Raw genomic sequence first — 20,382 nt, forward strand, 5'->3', positions numbered from 1 at the left:
GAAGGTATCAAAAAGATAACGGGAACCGGAGGCGACTTCATGGCCGTCCGATCATACTTGATTAATCAGGACCGTCGATGGACGCTGAAATATTAATTAACTAGGTTAAAAATCAAAAAAGGTCCCCCAAATTATCAAAATCATCAAAGGACGCTCTTTTTTAAAATAAACAAATAAACTAGAATTTCTCGACACCAGACTGGTTATTCGATTGCTGTGTGGTGCCCACAAGCAATAGGGTAAGATTAGGGTATATGATAGTTCGTGTAGTTTTCGATTATGTAAAATCTTGTGCTAGATTCGAAGTTGACCAATAGGAAAAAAAAACGTGTAAGAAAAGGAATAGGGCAATTGAATTGGATTGAGGAAATATTAAGTCCAAATAAAAAACACTCGAAAGGAGCCTAACTTTGCAAGCATAGAGATTTAATTTAGATGTTATCCTACCAAACAAACCTATCTAAACAATAGAGCGAAGAGTTCGAAAATGTACTAGTTTAACTTTCTTCTTCTAAAGTCTTTATGATCATCCAAATCCTAGGCTTTTTTCTAGCATCATTCATTGCATGAGTTGTGCTCACTTTAATTTGTTTACATTAGAAGAAAAAAACACACACACACACATAAATTATGCTACAAGATTTCACAACCTCAGGTCAAATCATGTTGCGTAATAATTGAATGATGACAAAATAAGGGCATTGTTATTTCTATCCTCAGAGAATTAATTTATTATGCACTAATAATTGATTAAAATATTAGGCAAGCTGGTCCACGTGACCTTATCCTTGGCAATGAGTCCAGTTAAATACTCCATTTCAACCTGACATACTCACACCTCACACTTTGGAGGGGACCCCACAAATCGGCTAGAGGTTAGTGGCCAGCGGGTTGGGTCCTACTGGAGGTCCCAACCTGTCTCACCCGCCAAAATTGCAAGCTAACGCACGGCCCAGTGCAGGCCCGGTCCAGTTGGACCTTAAATTATAATTATTTTTGAAAAAACAAAATGGTAAAATTGAAATAAGGAAGTTTAACAAGGGGAATTAATTGAGATTATTAAAAAACCCAAAATGCGGAATTAATTGATCAACTCCAGTAAGAAAAATAATAACTATCAATTAAAATTCCTTATTAATAATAATGATTTCACAACAATTGTTCTCAACTGGATTCCTGTGCCAGCATGGCGAACAGCAGCTGGTTCCACGTGTCGACGGGCCCCGGCAAGCACCAGTGCACGCAGTCGTTGTACATCGCCACCGCGTCGTGCGCGGAGTGGCCGTACCGGCTCGGGTGCCCGTCCGGCCGCAGCAGCATCGCCGCCGTCGTGTCCAGCAGCCTCATCTTCGCTCCGCCCTCCCCCGCCGTCGCCGCCCGGAACTCCTCCACCTGATGATCGTAGAACTCCTGGTCCAGCGGCTGCAGACGCGTCTCGTTGGCCCGGTACGGCCGCCGCCGCCGGCAGTTCCCCCCGCTGTTCCACTCGCCGCCCTCGAAGTGCGCCGGCGAGAAGGAGCGCACGAAGACGGTGCCGGTGAATTCGCCGGAGGCGGCGAGGCGGTTGATGGCGGCGAGGGCCGTGCGGAAGGCGGCGCGGTGGGAGTAGCGGAGGGTGAGGTCGGTGACGTTGGGGCGGTGGCAGAAGTGGCAGCCGACGAGGCGGCGGTTCTCGAAGAAGAGAGAGGGGCGGGTGAACCAGTTGCCGTCGGCGATGACCACCAAGTCGTAGCGGCGGAGCTGCGCGTACCAGGCGGGGTCCACCTCGTCGAGGAAGAGATTCCACAGGCCGGTGTGGTTGGGCCCATCGTTGTCCACCAAATGCGCGTTGATCAGGAAGGGGGACCAGTAGATGGCGATGGTGAGGCGGTGGCGCGGGAAGAACATCCGCTTGAAGTTCTCGTTCTTCCCGTCCGACAGGTCCTGAGGCCGCTCCACCTGCAGCAGAGCGCACGGTGAGACTTCTCCAACGCTCACCGACGGTGACCGGATCACCAACGCGGTGTGGGCCCCACATCCGCACCGACATTGGAAAATGATAAAAACTAACTGGCAAAATTACATTCTGCTCCACCACTTAAGAGAAAATGCAAGGAAAAAAGTTTTGTTTTACGCCCTAAATTTTACCTTTCACAGACATCTCCACTTATGAGAATTCCAAATGCCACCTCACAGAGCCGATCACGAACGTGACGTGGGCGCCACTTCGGCACCGACATTTGGAAGCAAAAGGTAACTTTTCACTTTGCTCCAGCAGTTTATATATATTTAAATACACATCGACTTTAACAACCAGTCAAAGAAATATTTTCATTTTACACCTCGAACATTATCATATTTTTAGACACCTACAGAGATTACTCCAATTGGCCTCACGTGTTTATGAAAATTTTCATTTTGCTCCAGTATTTTTAGAATATTATCAGAAAAAATCAATTAGATCAGATCGCATCTCCTTAGCACGATATCCTAAAGTTAAAAGGCATCTAGAAACTTAGGGGTGAAAATGAAAATAACTGCAAAAGGTTTTGGTGCAAATTGACATATATACTTTCTAAGATACAGAAATATTTTGAAAAGAATATTAATAAAGATTTACAGCTTTTGCTAGTTCGATATCCAGACTCAGTTGAAAAGCGATTTAATATAAAAGACAGGAAAGTGATTTAAAAAAACATATATATCGAGCAAATGCAGAGCCGACAGAAAAAAAAATAATGTAAACTACGAGACAAGAATGACCAATTATTTATTATAAAACATATCAAACGGATCTAATTGACTTGGAACTATTAAATAAAATCTGAGGTTTGTTTTGCACAAAAGCATCGTACTCCGCAGGCCATATTCATCAAAAGACCCTCATAATTCGAAGATTAATATTATTTTATCCTCGGTTCCAACATCCTAATCCTGAGATTTAAAAAATATGATTTGTTTCCAAACTTTTGGGGTAATTTATAAGAGAAATAAATATTTAGGGACAATATGAAATATTCCCTCAATAGTGTGGAATTTATGACTGCCAGCTAATATATTATCTTAAAAACATCACCACCACGTGGAACACGTCAGTGGCTTGTCCCCTAATTTGCTCCGCTAAAAATGCTTTAAATTAGAGATTAAAATATATTAGCAAAAAATATACGATTAAACTGATCGATTCCACTGAATTTGTAATCCCCCTCCGAATCTATTGATCTGATCTAAATCTAATTGCTAGATCGCAATTTATCGCTTTCACCACTAAGATCCGATTACTGGATGCCGTCGCCGTTTCGGGCCACTCAATTTCTATCATCCTTATCGACTTTCTAAATATTTTTCGAAATAAAATAATAATAATAATCGGAAATATGATCGATTTTGAAGCGAAATAAGGAATAATAATTGGTTGGAAAAAAAAAGGAATGCGTACGCTGGAGATGAGGCACATGAGGGACTGCATCTGGTTGCGGGCGAGGGAGTCGCCGATGAAGACGATGGACTTGCCGGTGACGAGGCTGAGGAACCAGACCGGGTCGAAGCGGGGGAGGTCACAGCCGGCCGGCTTCCACTTCCACCGGAGGAAGTCCCGGTCGGGGCGGCCCCACTTGAGGCAGTTCTGGTGCTCCTGGATGGTGAAGCAGGTGTCGTTGGTGTAGAGGGGGCCCTCGAGGTCGGGCACCCACTCGCCCTGAGACAGGTTGCAGCCCGCCGGCAGCACCAGCGGCGGGTAGCTCCGCCGCGACGGGAAGAGGAAGAATTTGGAGAAGAGGATGAGGGCCGAGAGGCAGAGGAGGACGGTCTTGCAGCTGCACGACGACGGCGGATCCGGCGGCTGCTGGTGCCGCCGGAGGAGGGGTTTGCCGGAGTGGTACTGGCCGGACTTCATGGAGTGGTGGAGGGATGGTGGTGGTGGTGGCTGGTGGAGGATGAGGTCGTGACAGTGATACTATAAAGAGGCTAGGGGAGACTTTTGATGATGCTGAGGACTTAGGGTGGTTGGACCGTCTCTCTGTTTAAAAATTAGAACTGGTTCAGTCGGTTCAATCGGTTCGATCGGTTTAATCGGTTCACTATATAATGAGTGGAATCATACTCTTACAAACAACTAGAACTAGATTTGGAGATAGACGATCATACCCTTCTTTTCGCAACTCCTTTCTTTTCTTAACTTTTACTCCACCTAACAAACTAAACTTTCCCTGATATCTTATAATTTGAAACATATTTGTTCGTTCTAACTCTCCTTTGGTTTGTGAGTTCCGCGAAGAAGAAGGTTTGCGAACACAAAGAGGAAGAGAATAAGACGTTTTCGGTCTTTCAAAGAAGAGGCATGAGTGTAAACTTGGACTTGCTAAAATTGTTACTTGATCAATTTTATAGCATTGTTATGTTTGTTATTGATGGCTTATTGTAGTTAGAACTTTATTCAATTTTGTGCATTTGACACCAACCCGATGAAGCATTAGGTTAGAGAAAGCGAACGAGGCACATCGGAGAGCTACGTACTTGAATTTTGACTCAACGCACGTAGAATCGGTTGAGTTTGACCTTTAGTATTCGATTTAACCGGTTGAATCAGTCGTATGACGAAATTACCTTGATTTTGGAGGGTTTAAACACTACTACACTAGTAGTTATTCTTTTGGCGGGCCATGAAAGGGAATTATGAAGAGCACCGAGAGCTACTTCTTTGGTGCCATTGATGCGTCTTTTATTTTATAATTTTATTTTATTTTTAAATGTTAATGGAAAATAAATAATAAAAAAATCTTTGCGTGAAATGCACAAAAAGAAAGAATGAGATAGTGGCCGAGTTGTGGGACGGCACGTTTATTAATGTCCGATTATTTTTCTTTTTTAATTTCAGTAATTAGTCGCTCGGTCGTGTGATAGTGGGGATGTAATTATTTATTTTAATAATAAATAAATGATATCGGAAAGATTGCGATTAATAACTAGATATTTAAATATTTTCAGCGGTAGTGTTAAGGAAATGTATAATTTTATTTACATTTTTTTTTTGACAAAAATTAACAAAATCACGTCCCTTCCATCTCACTATTTATCATTAAATATTGTTCAATATTATTAAATATTATTTTCTTCCATCTAAATTTTTAATTTAATTTTTATATTATAATAATTATAATTTCTTAACTGTGCTAACATAATTTAACTTATGATTTGCTATAAATATATCAGAGGATATTTATGTCATTTTCATAATGGAGCTAATGAGATGAGATGTTGATAAATTTTTTTTTACATTTTAATAATAAATAAATGATATCTGAAAGATTACGATTAATGACTAGATATTTAAATATTTTCAGCGGTAGTGTTAAGGAAATGTATAATTTTATTTATATTTTTTTGACAAAAATTAACAAAATCACGTCCCTTCCATCTCACTATTTATCATTAAATATTCTTCAATATTATTAAATATTATTATCTTCCATCTAAATGTTTAATTTAATTTTTATATTATAATAATTATAATTTCTTAATTGTCCTAACATAATTTAACTTATGATTTGCTATGAATATATCAGAGGATATTTATGTCATTTTCATAATGGAGCTAATGAGATGAGATGTTGATAAAAATTTTTTTTTTTACATTTTAATAATAAATAAATGATATCTGAAAGATTGCGATTAATGACTAGATATTTAAATATTTCCAGCGGTAGTGTTAAGGAAATGTATAATTTTATTTACAATTTTTTTTTGACAAAAATTAACAAAATCACGTCCCTTCCATCTCATTATTTATCATTAAAAATTCTTCAATATTATTAAATATTATTATCTTCCATCTAAATTTTTAATTTAATTTTTATATTATAATAATTATAATTTCTTAACTGTCCTAACATAATTTAACTTATGATTTGCTATGAATATATCAGAGGATATTTATGTCATTTTCATAATGGAGCTAATGAGATGAGATGTTGATAAATTTTTTTTTTACATTTTAATAATAAATAAATGATATCTGAAAGATTGCCATTAATGACTAGATATTTAAATATTTTCAGCGGTAGTGTTAAGGAAATGTATAATTTTATTTACAGTTTTTTTTGACAAAAATTAACAAAATCACGTCCCTTCCATCTCACTATTTATCATTAAATATTTTTCAATATTATTAAATATTATTATCTTCCATCTAAATTTTTAATTTAATTTTTATATTATAATAATTATAATTTCTTAACTGTCGTAACATAATTTAACTTATGATTTGCTATGAATATATCAGATGATATTTATGTCATTTATATAATGGAGCTAATTAAGATGATATGTTGATAAAAAAAATTAAAATGAAATGTTGATTTAAAAATAAAGAGACGTCTTATGATTTATATATATATTTAATTTGATTTATTTATAGGTTTAGATTTTTTTTTAAGAAAAGGGGTATTTTACTAATTTTTTTTTGGAGGAAGAAATTATTTTCACCTGGTTTCCCTATTTCAATGCCATCCCAATCAAATGGAAATGAAGTTAAATTTCCCATTAAATGCAAATAAATTAACATTGCCCCCACTCAATAATTGCTAATAAAAAAAAATAATAATATTTTTAAAATGTGTTTATCAACTTTTTTAGATGTTAGTTTATTGACAAATAAGTGTTTTTAGATGGTAATTTAAAAGATCAAATAGGTATTTTGATAAAAACTACATTTTTTTAGTAATAGGTATTTTTAATATTAATTAAATGTTAAGTAATAATTTAAAAAATAAAAGCAAACATAAATATTGAAGCTGCATTCTAAGAATGTTTTTTAAACAAATATTAATTCACTATCTATTATAAAAGATCTGTCAGCAAGAAAGACAAAAAAGGCATAATGACAATAATCAAATATTTTAAAATTGCTTATTTGATCCAAAACGTGCTATTTTCTTTTTTTTTAATCACATTTATTATATTCTTGAATGTGACAAAAGAACTATATAATTCGCCAATCAATTCCTTTTCCCAAGAACAATTACCACCACTTTATTTCATATATTTTAACACTTGAATCATGTAATTAATTTTTTTTCCTTCGTTCCACAATCAGATGATAGATAAATTAGATACATAATAAGTTGAGAAAATCTCTGATAATCAACCTATGCCTAATCTAATGAATCTATCTCTAGGGTTTTTTTTTATTAAGTTCATATGCTTAGATGAATCTGTCACTCCAGCGATCTCACATAATTGGTTCCACGACTATCTATGAAGAACTAAATCAAGAAGTTATAGTTAACCACTACACGAGCGGACACTTTATAATTTATACAAAAAGATAAAATCCGTCACCCAGTGACTCGATATTTCTTGGATCATGGTTGGCTTGGCCATGTGATGGGTGAGTTGTTCTCGACCTCATCAAAAGATTTTGTTTATCGGTCAAAGATTTTTAAACCTAATTAATTTTTAAGTAATATTTTATTTTTATTTCTGAGCCGTACTCATTAGGCAAGAGGACTGCTGGCGGAAAATGACAATTAATTAATTAGTTAGTTATGTATATATATTAAAATTTTATATTTACTAATTTTCAAAGTATAATAATTAAATTTTATAATAATCGGGAGAAATGCATTGAATGCGTAAGAAGGAAAAAAGAGGGTGCTTTAATTTGGTAGAGGCCGAAAGGCTAAAAAATATCACAAGAAAAGAAAATTGTAAAGGAAGGATCATTAAATTAAATTCAATAGAGTGATCGTGGAGGCGAAATGATTTTCATCCAATTGTGGTCCTTGGTCCATTTAATTATGGCTCGATGATAATTATGTGTTATCTTTGCAGAAGATATAGTTGAGTTGGTTACGACTTGCAGAAGAGGGCAAGGGTTAAAAGAGGGTAAGGATTCGAAATACCCTTTTTCATCATGATCAATTTTAATTTCTTGATTATCTTACGTATCACTATTTAGATGGTTGATTTTATTGTATTAAATAAAAAAATTTATTTAAATATTCATGGTTTGAATTTCTATGAAAAATTTTATTGTTGGGCTTAATTGCTATATCGTGGGCCTTTATTGGGCTTGTGAGCCCAATCTCCACTCTGCCATCGTTTTCTGTTATCCTCGCCTTCGAGAGAGCGAAGGGGCGAGCGATGAGCGCCCTTTCTCTCCCCGGTCCTGCGATCTGTTGCTGCAATTGCACCTGGATTTGGGCTCACCGCCTGCGGCAGCCGAGTCCTCTCGTTCTCCATGCCTCATGGTTCGTATGCCGCCGCTCCTCTTGCCTTTTACATGTTCATTTATAGAGGTGGAGAGTTGGATACTTGCGGTGGGTTTTGTAGGAATCGTAGCGCGCGGAGTGGGGTTCGCAGATTCGGCGCCGGGATCACCAGATGTTCGATGGATGTCGCTCTCGGCGGTGGCGGCAGCGAGGCTTACGATTTCGGTGAGCAAAATGGCTTCTTTTTTTAATTATGCGTCATGCACCTTGCTATTGGGATATGAGTGGATAATCTGCGGCGTCGTTCCTGACATTCCGAAGAGGAGAAATGACAGATGCCTAAAAATTGATTAGATTCAGTGTGAATGGACATGTTGTTTTGGTCCCGTGGACATGAATTTATTGTCCTTTAATGAATTCAAGGTTTAATAATTGATCGATGAAGACGCCACTACATCTACACCAGTTTAACCAAATATCATACGTCAGTTATGCTCTATAGAAGAGTGTAGTTTTTACTGAATGAACAGAACAGAGTTTGGAAACAAGCTCTGAAGTGGGCTCACTAATGGTGCGTTTACGTAGAGTGAAATAGGTAGAAAAGAAATGAATTTGTCAATTTCTCTTCTCTACTTGAAAACGAAGAGGAGAGGAAGAAGGAATTTAATTCCATTCAATTCCTCAGTCTTATTTCTGCTCAAATGGAGCAAGGAGGAAGAAGTTGGTTGGGAGTAGCTTGAACAGAGGCCGAACTAGCTATACAAGGGCTTCAAGGTTTGAATAGATTTGGATCAAACATAAATGAAAGTCTAAAAAGGTGCTCAGAGACTCAGGATTTTAGTCAGTGTCAATAGAGGTCGTCAATATATGTTCAGAAGTTAAATCTAAAGAGCCTCAAACTTAGGCTTTTGGCATAAAAGAATTAAGCATTCAAAAAAAAAAAAATCATTTTAAAAGTTAGGAAAAGAATTTTCCATGGACATATTTTATGAGTTTTTTCTCTTCCAAGTAAACAAAACATATGTTTTTTTTTTTTTGCTTATTGCTCATTTCTGGTTGATAAGAAATAAGACAAGATTGTGTATTTATTTTGTCTCAGTCAAATAGCAAAAGCATTGGTAAGTTATATTTCATTAAGATTCATGACCAAATGTTTAAATAAATCTCATGAAAATTGAACAATGCATGCATATCATGGGTCTGTTATTGAAATGAATATGAATAACCAACATATGATAACAACCTGAAATGAATTGCTGGTCAACACGGATATGGCAGGCACAATATGTACATGCTTGAAAGCTTGCATAAGTATTTGAGTCAAAATAAAAACATCCAAATTAATCTATGTTAGTATCAAATTTATGGACTTTCCTGAAAGACTATTTTGATAGAATTTATCAATGCTTCATTGATGTCACTTCTAAAAAAGTTATATTAATTCCTCTTTTTAAAGAGCTGATGGACCAATTAATTGCATGTTCAAGTAGAGACAATGAAAGAATATCTTTGTCAATTTGTGCATTATATTTGTATATCTAGTGGTTAATGGTGTTAAATGATCAATTTTTGATGAACCTTGGTGGTGACTAATCAAATCTCGAAACTTATGTTAATGGTTGTTTTGGTATAATTTTCAAATTAACAAATCCGATTTCCAATGTAATAAATAGATCATATTAATTGTGTACTAATACTTAAGTTTGTGCTTCTTAATTTATAATAATTGATGATCTCGAGCATTGTAATACATTATCTTTATATACTACTAAGATATGCAATATAAAGTACAATGTCTTTTGTTGAAGGAAATGTTCCCAAGTTTCCTCGAATGAACATATGGGACCCCTATGAACGTCTTGGAGTGACTCGTGATGCTTCTGAAGAAGAAATCCTAGAGGCTCGAAATTTCCTCCTGAAACAATATGGTGGGCACGAGAGCAGTTATGAGTCTGTTGAAGCTGCTTTTGAAAAGATACTTATGGCCAGTTTTTGGAAGCGCAAGAAGTCAAAAATCAATCTGAAAAGCAGATTAAAACAGCAAGTAGAGGAGTCGCCGCCATGGATAAAAAGATTGCTAGAGTATGTCGAACTTCCTACAACAGATGTGATTCTGAGGAGACTATTCCTCTTTGGTTTCATGGCAGTCTGGAGTGTAACAAACTCTTCCGAGACTGGCCCTGCTTTTCAAGTATGTTCTCAATTATGCATCTCTACATTCTACTTAAAACAAACTTTTGTCTGATCTATACTTTGTGTTTAAACTTCGAAGCATGTCCAGATCACCACACTATATGTTAGACACTTGTTAAAACAAAATTGTGGCAGCTAGTTAAATCGAAACGTGACACCTGTTAAAGCAAAACCATCTCACTTTGACCTCTAGTTAAACATAACCATAAAGCCCCATTTCATCAGATGCTCAGCAAAGTCGATGTAAGTTTTCTCCATGCCACTTAGCCATTATTGGGCATGTAGAAGAGTTAATCTTAAAGTAAGAGAGATTGTTTCTAGAATACTTCTATACCAGCAGAAATTTTATTTTATTTTTAAATAAAACATATATAGAATGCCTGATGTATATAGAAACTGGTGGCAAGATTGATTTACTGATCAAATGACAATGATTCCCTGTTCTTGCACAGGTTGCACTCTCCCTGCTGTCCTGTATCTATTTCCTCAATGACAAGATGAAAAATCTGTTGAGAGCCTCAGCAACTGGGTAAATGCTCATATTTAGCTTACACACCTTAAACAGCTGGAGACCTTGTTCTTAGGTTGAGTATTTCTCTGTCTTGTTTCCAGACTCGCAGCTTTGGTGCTCGGCTGGTTTGTCGGTTCGATTGCAGTTCCAGTGATTCCAGCAGTTCTTCCTCCGACATGGACTCTTGAACTGCTGACCTCTTTGATAGCTTATGTTTTCTTATTCTTAGCTTGCACTTTTCTCAAGTAAACTCATCTCATTGCCATCCAATGTAGACCCATTTGGAGATTGCAATTTCAGTTCAAATTGTCTTATAAGCTTTCTTTGTGCTGAACAAAACTTTGTTTCTAGTTCAAACTCTCAGAAGCTTTCTTGTGCAAGTGCCTGTGAAGAGCACAGATTCAGAATTTAGAAGAATAAATTAACATTAGCTTTTCCTGAAGGAGGACAAACGTTGAAGAATTATTAATTACTTTATTGAAAAGTGAAGATTTTATTATGGTACTACGATATAATATACCTTACATGAAACAAGAAAGATGAAATTCGTTAGGAGGTAAAGAAAGATGAAATTCGTTAGGAGGTAAATCAAGAAGCTGTTTCTACTTCAATAATTCTGCTAAATCAACTAACATATATATATATATATATATATATATAACATTTCAATAAAAATAATTAACTACTGTTTTATTGAACTTTAAAGACTAATCTTGCTTGTCAAATAATCTTTTCCAATAATTTAAAAATATTAATAAAAGGAAATATATATATTAAAAAAGATAATTTGGAAACTGGCCATGTATTTTTAGACACCGTCATCATCATCCAACAATGGACGGTTAATCTGTTCCCGCATAGGAGCGTGCACGCGGAGTGGAAAAGCTCAACAATCTTTATGCGGTTCGCGTGGACGGTTCCGCATCAAATATCTATGGTCCTTAGGGTTCCTTAAGGGCATTCCCGTCTTCTCCCTCACTCTATATATTCGTCTCCTCCCACATTTCCTTCGTTCCTATCCTTCCCAATTGGCCTTGCGGAAGATCTTAGGCGGCGATCTCGCTTAGGTATTTTCCTTTCTTCCTTCTCTTCTTTTGTTTTATTTGATCCTTTAGTTCAATTGATTTTCGTTTGATTTTGCTTCTTGTTTCTTGGATTTTGTTTTCGTGCTCGATCGTGCTCATCTGAATTGATTGCTTTAAGATTTGGATCTTTCTCTTTAACGCTGTTCTTTGATAGCCTTTCTTATGCAGATCTGCGAATTCATTTCGGTTTGATTAGGTTATTGTCATATATTAATCTGAATTATGTAGTCATGAATGGATCTGAGAAATATTATTAATTTAATTGTGGTCGATTTATGTGGGGAACATGTATATGTTGTGATAGAATGATATGTTTGTAGTGGGTAAATTTGACCTTTAATTTACTGATGCTTGAGACAAAGGTTTTATGATTCTTCGCCTGCTGGATATATTTGTATTCCTTAATTCGCCAATGTATCATGCTAATCCAACTTAGCAATGTTACTGTGGGTGTATATATATCTCCTCGCCAATATTTGTTGACTGAGATGATTCATTTTGTATGTTCATTACTCGGCTTCTGTAACTTAGCTCGATCTTCTTTTTATAAAATGCTATATTGTTTTCTGTAATTGTTCAGCAAAAGTTCGGGAGGTACTTTTGTTACATTGGTTGTGTTACATTTATTGCAAAAGGTCATGCTTGCTTAATTAAGAACTGCGTTAGATTTGATAAATTTTATGTATCTTGATGCACTTCAACAAGTGTAACTACAAATTTAGCATTTTGTGTAATTCTATGTTGTGAATTCATAATTACATTTTTCCCAAAACAAATTAAGTACCTTATAATTTAGTTATAGCTTATCTAGAGATTGCTGTTATCCATAATAGGAATATTTTTCTATGCCTTTTGCGTAATAATGCCAATAAATTTAATGTCTTTGATATACAAAATACTTGGCTTTATGTTTGTTAGTTATTCAAGATAATAATGAATGACACAGTATTTGTTTTATGGTTCTTTGATTTCACAGCGGATGATATTTATTGTTCCTTGCAAGTCGAGCTTTTGATTATTTACCATCTATTTATTATGTTTTCTTTCTTTCTTTTATTGTTTGTCTTATTGCTATAGATGAATATAAAGGAGATACAATGATGTAATTTTGCCAATTCTTGTCAACACACTTTCTTCAAACTCTTTTGTGTTCATAAAAAAGAACTATAGTTATACAATATCCCTCTTAAGGAGGCCACAGTGTAGGTCAGATGGATTATATGTTGTTAACTAAGACAATTGTCATTGCTTTAATTGAATGCTAATTCGAACACTGCATAAGTTCTTCAAGCACAAGGGTACCTTGGATCAACTGAGGTAATTTGGTTGGAATGGTGGAATCCTTATGGACAAAATGGGTCAATATAAATCTATTAAATAATCTAAAAAAATGAGTAGCCATAGAAAATGGCGTAAGAAATTATGGAGAATAAAATGATGGTTATGGATGATATGTTAATTAAAATGGGAACTTCAATGAAAGGAAAATAGGCAATCCATACTGTTCAAGTAAAAATTTTTTGTGACTTGTGTCACAAAAAATAGATAAAGCTCTTAAATGGACATTGGAATGCATGAAAATTGTGTAATTACAATTCCTTGTGTATTATTTGTATTCTGAACTTTATATTTGAATTGTGGGTCTTGGAAAGGAAGTAGAGAATTCTGTTTTATCCATTTGTGAAGCTATTTAAGGACACAAAGATTTTAGTTCCATTTTTGTTATTCTTTTTCCCTTACAATTTCATAAGACAACGATGCCATTTTCACTTTCTTTGCTTCTTTCTTTGTTCTTCTCTATTCACAGGTTCTCATATAAACCCTAAATGTATTGTTGTTCTTCATTTTTTTGTCTTCCTTATTCCCATTTGTTGTCACCTTAGACGATGTTATTGGCTGATCTTGCAACCATTGCAGATGGTGCAAGTATGGCAGGTAAAATAAAAGAAGATTTTTTAGTAGCAGGCACATGAAATATAACTTAGCAGTGTTTCATCTAATTTGATTACATTTGATGAGTGATAAAAGTAGTTTACTAAATGTTTTTTTAAGGATAACCCAAGTTTATGATTGAGTATTGTTTAGCAATTTTTCTGCCAACTATATCTCGTTTGGTTTCACTTACTGTCTTTTTTTAATGGAGCTTGCAAATTACCATATCTACAACCTCATCACTTGTCTTCTGTTAAACAGGTTTTTTTTTGAAGTTTGACTGAAGATAAAATTACTTTGGGCACACCAATCAAAGTGGAGGGTGTTAAGTGTAGAGCAACTTTTATGTCTGCAAGGGACTCTCTCTTCTTGGGATCAATTGGGTTACTTGGAGAATACTGTCCTACGTCCAGAAAAAAGGATATATGCTCTTCAGAAAAATCTGATTATTTGCATCTTGAGCCTTTCCAAGAGACTTATAATCTAAACCAAGACGCCAATTCAGAGCAATTTTCCATTGTAGTGTTCTCTCAATACAGCTTTGAGGAAAATAGAAAATTAATCTCTACTTCAATTATCTGACATTAGTGTGTAGATTGTCTTCATTAGCAGAGATGGCTTTGCAGAATATAGGTGCTTCAAACAGTGATGATGCCTTCTATCGTTATAAGATGCCAAAAATGATAACCAAGATAGAAGGTCGTGGAAATGGTATCAAGACTAATGTTGTGAACATGCTTGACATTGCAAAGGCCTTGCACAGACCAGCCTCTTACACAACCAAGTATTTTGGCTGTGAGCTTGGTGCCCAGTCGAAGTTTGATGAGAAAACTGGCATTTCACTTGTCAATGGAGCTCATGACACTGCCAAGTTAGCTGGCCTTTTGGAGAACTTCATCAAGAAGTATGTGCAGTGCTACGGGTGTGGTAATCCTGAAACGGACATCACTATCACAAAAACCCAGATGATCACCCTCAAATGTGCTGCTTGTGGATTTATTTCTGATGTTGACATGAGAGACAAGCTCACAACTTTCATTCTAAAGAATCCTCCAGAACAGAAGAAGTCAAAAGATAAGGCAATGAGACGTGCTGAGAAAGAGAGGCTCAAGGAAGGGGAAGCTGCAGATGAACTGAAAAAGCTGAAGAAAGAAACCAAGAAGAAAGGCCTTGTATCATCCAAGGATGGAGAAAACTCAAAACGTGCTGCTGCATCTAAGAAGAAGCCTAAAGGCTCAGACGAAGAACATTCTTCTCCTCCTGGTAGTCCAGTAAATGACAATGAGGATGGTGATGACGACGGTGATGATGATGGCATCCAGTGGCAAACTGATACATCTGCTGAAGCGGCTCGCCAGCGCATCCAGGAACAACTTAGCGCTGCTACTGCAGAAATGGTCATGCTTTCCACTAGTGATGCGACTAGCAAGGGAACCAATAAATCAAATCTAGAGAAGAAAAATGAGGCTGCAAAATTGGATGCTGAAATACTGGAGAAACCTAGCACCCATGACTCACTCATTTCAGAAATCAAAGGTATGCTGAAGAAAGGGGCCAAAGCTAGTGAACTTGGTCCCTTTTTGGGCTCTCTTACTGGTTCACAACAAGAGATAATGGACGCACTCTTTGAAGCCCTGTTTGAGGGTATTGGTAAAGGCTTTGCAAAAGAGGTTGATAAGAAGAAAAACTACCTTGTTGCTGCAATGGAGGGCGAGGAATCCCAGATGTGTCTCCTGCAGGCTATTGGGGCGTTCTGTGAGAAATGCAGTGGGGATGCAGTGAAGGAAGTTGCTCTGGTGGTGAAATCCCTCTACGATGGAGATATTTTGGAGGAAGAGTACATAGTGAAGTGGTATGAAGAAGGCCTCGCTAGCAAAAATAAGAGTTCCATTGTTTGGAAGAACATGAAGCCCTTCGTTGAGTGGCTCCAGAATGCCGAATCTGAAGAGGAGTAAGTATGTGATTTGCTTTGTCGTCTTAATATTTACTTTCATCGTCTCTATTTCATGCAGTTGATGTCTTGAACTTGTTGTGTTGTCTTGGTGACTTGCTTCTAGTGATCTGTTTTACTGAATTATCGCTTTAAGACAATAGTATGGAATAATTGTTTATCCATGTATTTTTGTTCATTTTAGTTTTTGTACCAAATTATGTGACTACTTTTTTTTGGCAAATCTCATGCACAGCACTCTGGAAGCTTGTTGCGTGCTTCAGCAAAAAACTTCAACTAGAACTATCGATCGACTAAGACAAACAATTTTTAAGAAACATTATTGTGTTCTCGACCAAGAGTCGTGAAGAACTCTCAAACATCTAAAAGATGTAAGCTCGATATCTACATCATAATCTATTCATATAGTAATTGGTAGAGGACATCCACTTAGCTCATATGTATTATTGAACCATCATGATCAACCTAAAGAAAAACTGATCTAAAAGATAGGATCGATTGTGTAATCAGTCAACAACACCACTCCACATCTTTAAAAGTTTATCGATCCTTTTTCTCATAAAGAGGCTTTATAAGAATACAATCTCACTTTAATTCAATCGAGGAGGTAACTGACTTGGTGCCTCAGATTGGATAAGACATGATCGTTCGCTTCCAGTCTGCGATGCTCGGTGTTCAAAGATTGATTATTCGTTGGCATTTCAAGGATTTGCAAACCAAATCAACTCCAGCGACCTCTTAATTCGATGAACACCAAACTTGTCGTTCGCTGATTCGGCTGACATCGGATAGAATTCTCAAGGAAACAAAAAAAAAGAAGAGCAAATTAATAGCACAAAAATCCTACGTCTGCTTAGCTCTCGCATAGATCTTCTTGGTCGTTCGGGACGACGACTCCGTGCCGAGCTTGCAGGCTCTCGAGCTTCGTCTGCAGCTCTTTTTCCTGTTCCCTGAGCTGGTCATTCTCGAGGAGGACCTCGTCGCGCTCTCTCATGGCGTGGTTCAGTTCATCAAGAAGCCGGCAGTTGGCCGACCGGAGACACACCACCTGCGACCACAACCCGGTGAGCTGACTCTTCTTCCGCATTCGCGAGCGACGCGCCGACTCCCGGTTCGATATCATCCTCCGCTTCCTCCTCTCCTCCGCAGCGCTCAGCTTCTGCTCTTCCTCCGCTGTCAGAGAGCCGGAGTTTGGACCTGCAAGTTCTTGCGCCGACGTCAAGCTCTGGACTTGGTCCAGAGAGTGGCAACCGAAGCGAGCGCCGCCAGTGAAGTGGAAGCATGGGATGCTTCCGTTGCCAGCCATGAAATAGGGAAGGTGTGAAGGTGAGAGGCAACGCATGCTGGCCACCTCGCCCGGATGCATCACGACGAGCTCTGGATATGCTTGAGTACAAGTGGAAGGAAGCATGGAGGGTTTGAGGGACAATTTATAGGGAAGAAAGACAAAGAGAGCTCTCTCTCTCTCGAATGCTTGATGGATGCCAAGCAAATAATGCATGCACACATGCAATCGATGCATTCCTTTTTTGAGAAAAGGTGCGTGGAAAGGAGGAACATGGACAATAATCTCACGCAACAGTAGCTGAGCTAGATCAAACTAAACAAAACAATGTGTTATTCTAATGACTATCTGTTCAATATGATCTAGAAAACGAACAAAATCATATACTCTTTAAGGTTCATTGCTGCTTCAAGATCTTTAATCAGTTGAGCCATTCCATTCACTTTGAGAATGGAGGGTATCAACTGTGACTTTTCAATCACATTCAGGCGTTGCGTAAGAATAATGGAACGTCGACGGCAATCACACAATTATGTATCTGATGATGTTACCATTAAAGTAGTTGCTGAAGCAAGGGCCAGGATTTTGTTGTCACTGCAATCAAGGCATAACTTTAGGTTTATCACAAGAAGAAGGAAGACAAATTACTTTACTTTGGATGATGGATCATGCATGCTTGCAACGATCATGGACTAAAACACAAAAGCATGGTTCGCTTTCACGCAGTGGATTATTGAGCAAGGAGGAGAAAAGAAGAGAGCAATGCTGGATTATTAGATTGATTGATTGTTTTGTTTGTTTTTTTTTACGAGCATGGCTTAATTCAGCATGAGTGACGCAATTGAGGGCACTTTCTCTAAAGAGAAGACAATAGTGTCAATTATCATGTATCCACTTCCTTGGTTTCGAATGGAATGGATAATTGGCAGCCAAAAGTACCCCAAGTTTCTTAAACAATTGTGGAATAAACTTACTGTAGCTCAGTTAGGAACATGCCCAACTTATAATATTATCTATGCTCTTCATCAATGAAAGATTAAGATGTTTGCCAATGACATTCTCGATCGATGATCTACGGTTTGGAATTTCTTAGGAGGCAGGTTGCTTCTGCACATTGCTAACATCATCTCAAATTAATGCTGTATCTTTTTCTTTATAGATATATGTATTAGATGCTGATTAGCTTTATGAAATGCAAGCTCCACTTCACCACATCCATGTCAACATTCTTATCATGTCTGAGACGAAACAATTTGCGTGTAGTTTAGCATTATAATTAAGTTATTAATTTTGTTAACTTTTCATTGGTTTAGCTTGCAAGTTTGCTTCATTTAGCCACTGCTAATCTGATGCAAAATCTTTAAGCTTCATGCCTTGGTGATTCTTCTTGACTTTTTGACATATTCTTCCAGTAAAATATTGTTTCTGTTAGGCTACTTCTTCTGTTGATTTTGTGTCATTTTCTTCCTCTGGCACATCGGTTTCTATATCACCACAAACATGATACACAAGATGCTCTCTACTGTAGGAACAATCATTACAATGGAAGAGCAGTATGTAGATTGAGATGTGGTACCAAAATCAGAGAGCATTTTATTTCAAAGGTCTAAAAGAGATCTTTCTTTTATGTCTGTTGAATCTTCTTACATTTCAGATAAATGGTATAGATGGTCACCAATGCATGAGGCTCTTGCAAACATAGGGCACATAAAGGGGGGGTCAGTCTATGCAATCTTATCTTTGCAGAAAATAAAAGATTGTCGGTGAGCGAATGCTAAAGGGTGCCTGCTTTCAGCCATGAAGAGTTTTTCAACATGAGATTCAAGTGTTGTAGAAAGCAAAAAGAGTAGCAGAGATTTTGTTGTTTCATCCTTGTTCAGTGATTAAGTTCAACCCATTTTTGAGCTTTGTCTTCAAATCAGCTGCAATTAAAATATTTCAATTACAGCTTATCATCTTTCTTATTTCTCTGACTAAAGAATTGAAATTTGTACTGAATATCAAGATCTAGCTTAGACCAGGAAATCTAAAGAATGGTTTGACTTGATGGCACACGAGCTTTTTTGTCTTGTTTTCAGACACCACCACCATCATTCTCCTTTTGACTCCATTTCTTGCTCCAAAAAGCTTCTGATAAATGATAATTCAACCTGATGGCCAGATATTAATGCTGTATCTTAACTAGTAAGATACCAAGTTAACAATAGCAATCAATGTATATTTCAATCTTTCATCCTATAGATAAGTGTTTGTTTGTTTGTTTGTTTTTCATTCTGTGATTGTCTCTTCTTCTATTTACTCAACAAGATGATCCCTTCCTAGTAGCTTGAGAAATTTTGATTGCCAAAAGTCTACCGACAACTTCGAGCCAAAGTGCTTAGACAATTTTGCAGCAAGCACACAAATGGGAGTGCGTTCAAAGGGACACATAAAAGGATGTAGGACTATAAAGCTTGGTGCATTATCTTGAGCAAATATATGCTGAAGAAAGAACACTGATTGGGTCTTCCACCTGGGGTGGAGATGGTGACCGACGTATCGTGGAATATCGGGTACGGGCTAGGACATGAGTCGACATCCTCTACCCCATTCCATCTGAGCTGCCTTTTTTGTGCTTCATAAACCTCCAAATAGTGCAGTTCAACAACATTTGAGTATGAACAAAAACCATGCTTCAGTGCTTTCATAGGATCTTCCATCAGCTCATCAACTCAGTCCTGTTGATTTTGCTCAGAATGAGTTAAACAAAGACAAAACCCCCATTAAATCATAAGTAATGAGAAGATTGTGTTGATCACAGCTTTTGCAGATGCTCAATGCTTTATGGCTGCCCTCAATGAGTATGACAAAAGGAGTGCAGAGAATAAAAGCCCCTATCAAACTCTGCCTGCCATGCAGGAGCACCAGATCAGTCCCACAGCAAAGCTCAGCTGGCAAATCAGCTTTGGCAAAGACTGAAATAAATCTCCCTTTATTTTACTCTACTCACAGCTTATGTTAAGATTTGTGTCCCAAGGCCCTCCACAGACATGTTCTTGGCTGTATCTATACCTTGATCCAGGAGGTATTTGAAACTATCATATAAGAATGAACCTAGCTATGCTCTTGACTCTTCGATCAGGTTAGAACACTCCATCAAACTTTTAAACTCTTAATGAAAGTGGAGTCACACTTAACCACTTTTTCAGTAAAAACATGTCGATGTTTATTGATTTCTTTGAACAAGAAGTCACACC

The 20,382-nt window shown here is 37.0% G+C and overlaps 4 protein-coding genes across 4 annotated transcripts; 2 read left to right on the forward strand and 2 right to left on the reverse strand.

Moving 5' to 3' along the window:
• Positions 1-1,102: 1,102 nt before the first annotated feature.
• Positions 1,103-3,961, reverse strand: LOC141815666 (protein trichome birefringence-like 19). Its single transcript, XM_074703619.1, has 2 exons — positions 3,419-3,961; positions 1,103-1,938 (listed from the first exon to the last, which is right to left on the reverse strand). Exons 1-2 carry the CDS (start codon positions 3,872-3,874, stop codon positions 1,165-1,167), a joined length of 1,230 nt encoding a protein of 409 aa, XP_074559720.1. The 5' UTR covers positions 3,875-3,961; the 3' UTR covers positions 1,103-1,164.
• Positions 3,962-8,097: 4,136 nt separating this feature from the next.
• Positions 8,098-11,273, forward strand: LOC141814612 (protein CHAPERONE-LIKE PROTEIN OF POR1, chloroplastic-like). The gene is made up of 5 exons (XM_074702551.1): positions 8,098-8,228; positions 8,311-8,414; positions 9,998-10,380; positions 10,835-10,911; positions 10,995-11,273. Exons 1-5 carry the CDS (start codon positions 8,122-8,124, stop codon positions 11,140-11,142), a joined length of 819 nt encoding a protein of 272 aa, XP_074558652.1. The 5' UTR covers positions 8,098-8,121; the 3' UTR covers positions 11,143-11,273.
• A 637-nt stretch (positions 11,274-11,910) lies between these two features.
• On the forward strand, positions 11,911-16,044 carry LOC141814937 (putative eukaryotic translation initiation factor 5-2). Its single transcript, XM_074702897.1, has 2 exons — positions 11,911-11,960; positions 14,172-16,044. The coding sequence occupies exon 2, from the start codon at positions 14,525-14,527 to the stop codon at positions 15,863-15,865; it is 1,341 nt and encodes a 446-aa protein (XP_074558998.1). The 5' UTR covers positions 11,911-11,960; positions 14,172-14,524; the 3' UTR covers positions 15,866-16,044.
• A 453-nt stretch (positions 16,045-16,497) lies between these two features.
• Positions 16,498-17,387, reverse strand: LOC141815678 (basic leucine zipper 43-like). Its single transcript, XM_074703630.1, has one exon. The coding sequence runs from the start codon at positions 17,381-17,383 to the stop codon at positions 16,715-16,717; it is 669 nt and encodes a 222-aa protein (XP_074559731.1). The 5' UTR covers positions 17,384-17,387; the 3' UTR covers positions 16,498-16,714.
• Between the last annotated feature and the right edge of the window lie 2,995 nt (positions 17,388-20,382).

This window comes from Curcuma longa, chromosome 21, assembly GCF_044706935.1.
Source record: "Curcuma longa cultivar G26 ecotype Majalengka, Jawa Barat chromosome 21, ITB_CL_G26_1.1, whole genome shotgun sequence".
In the NCBI taxonomy this organism is placed as follows: domain Eukaryota; kingdom Viridiplantae; phylum Streptophyta; class Magnoliopsida; order Zingiberales; family Zingiberaceae; genus Curcuma; species Curcuma longa.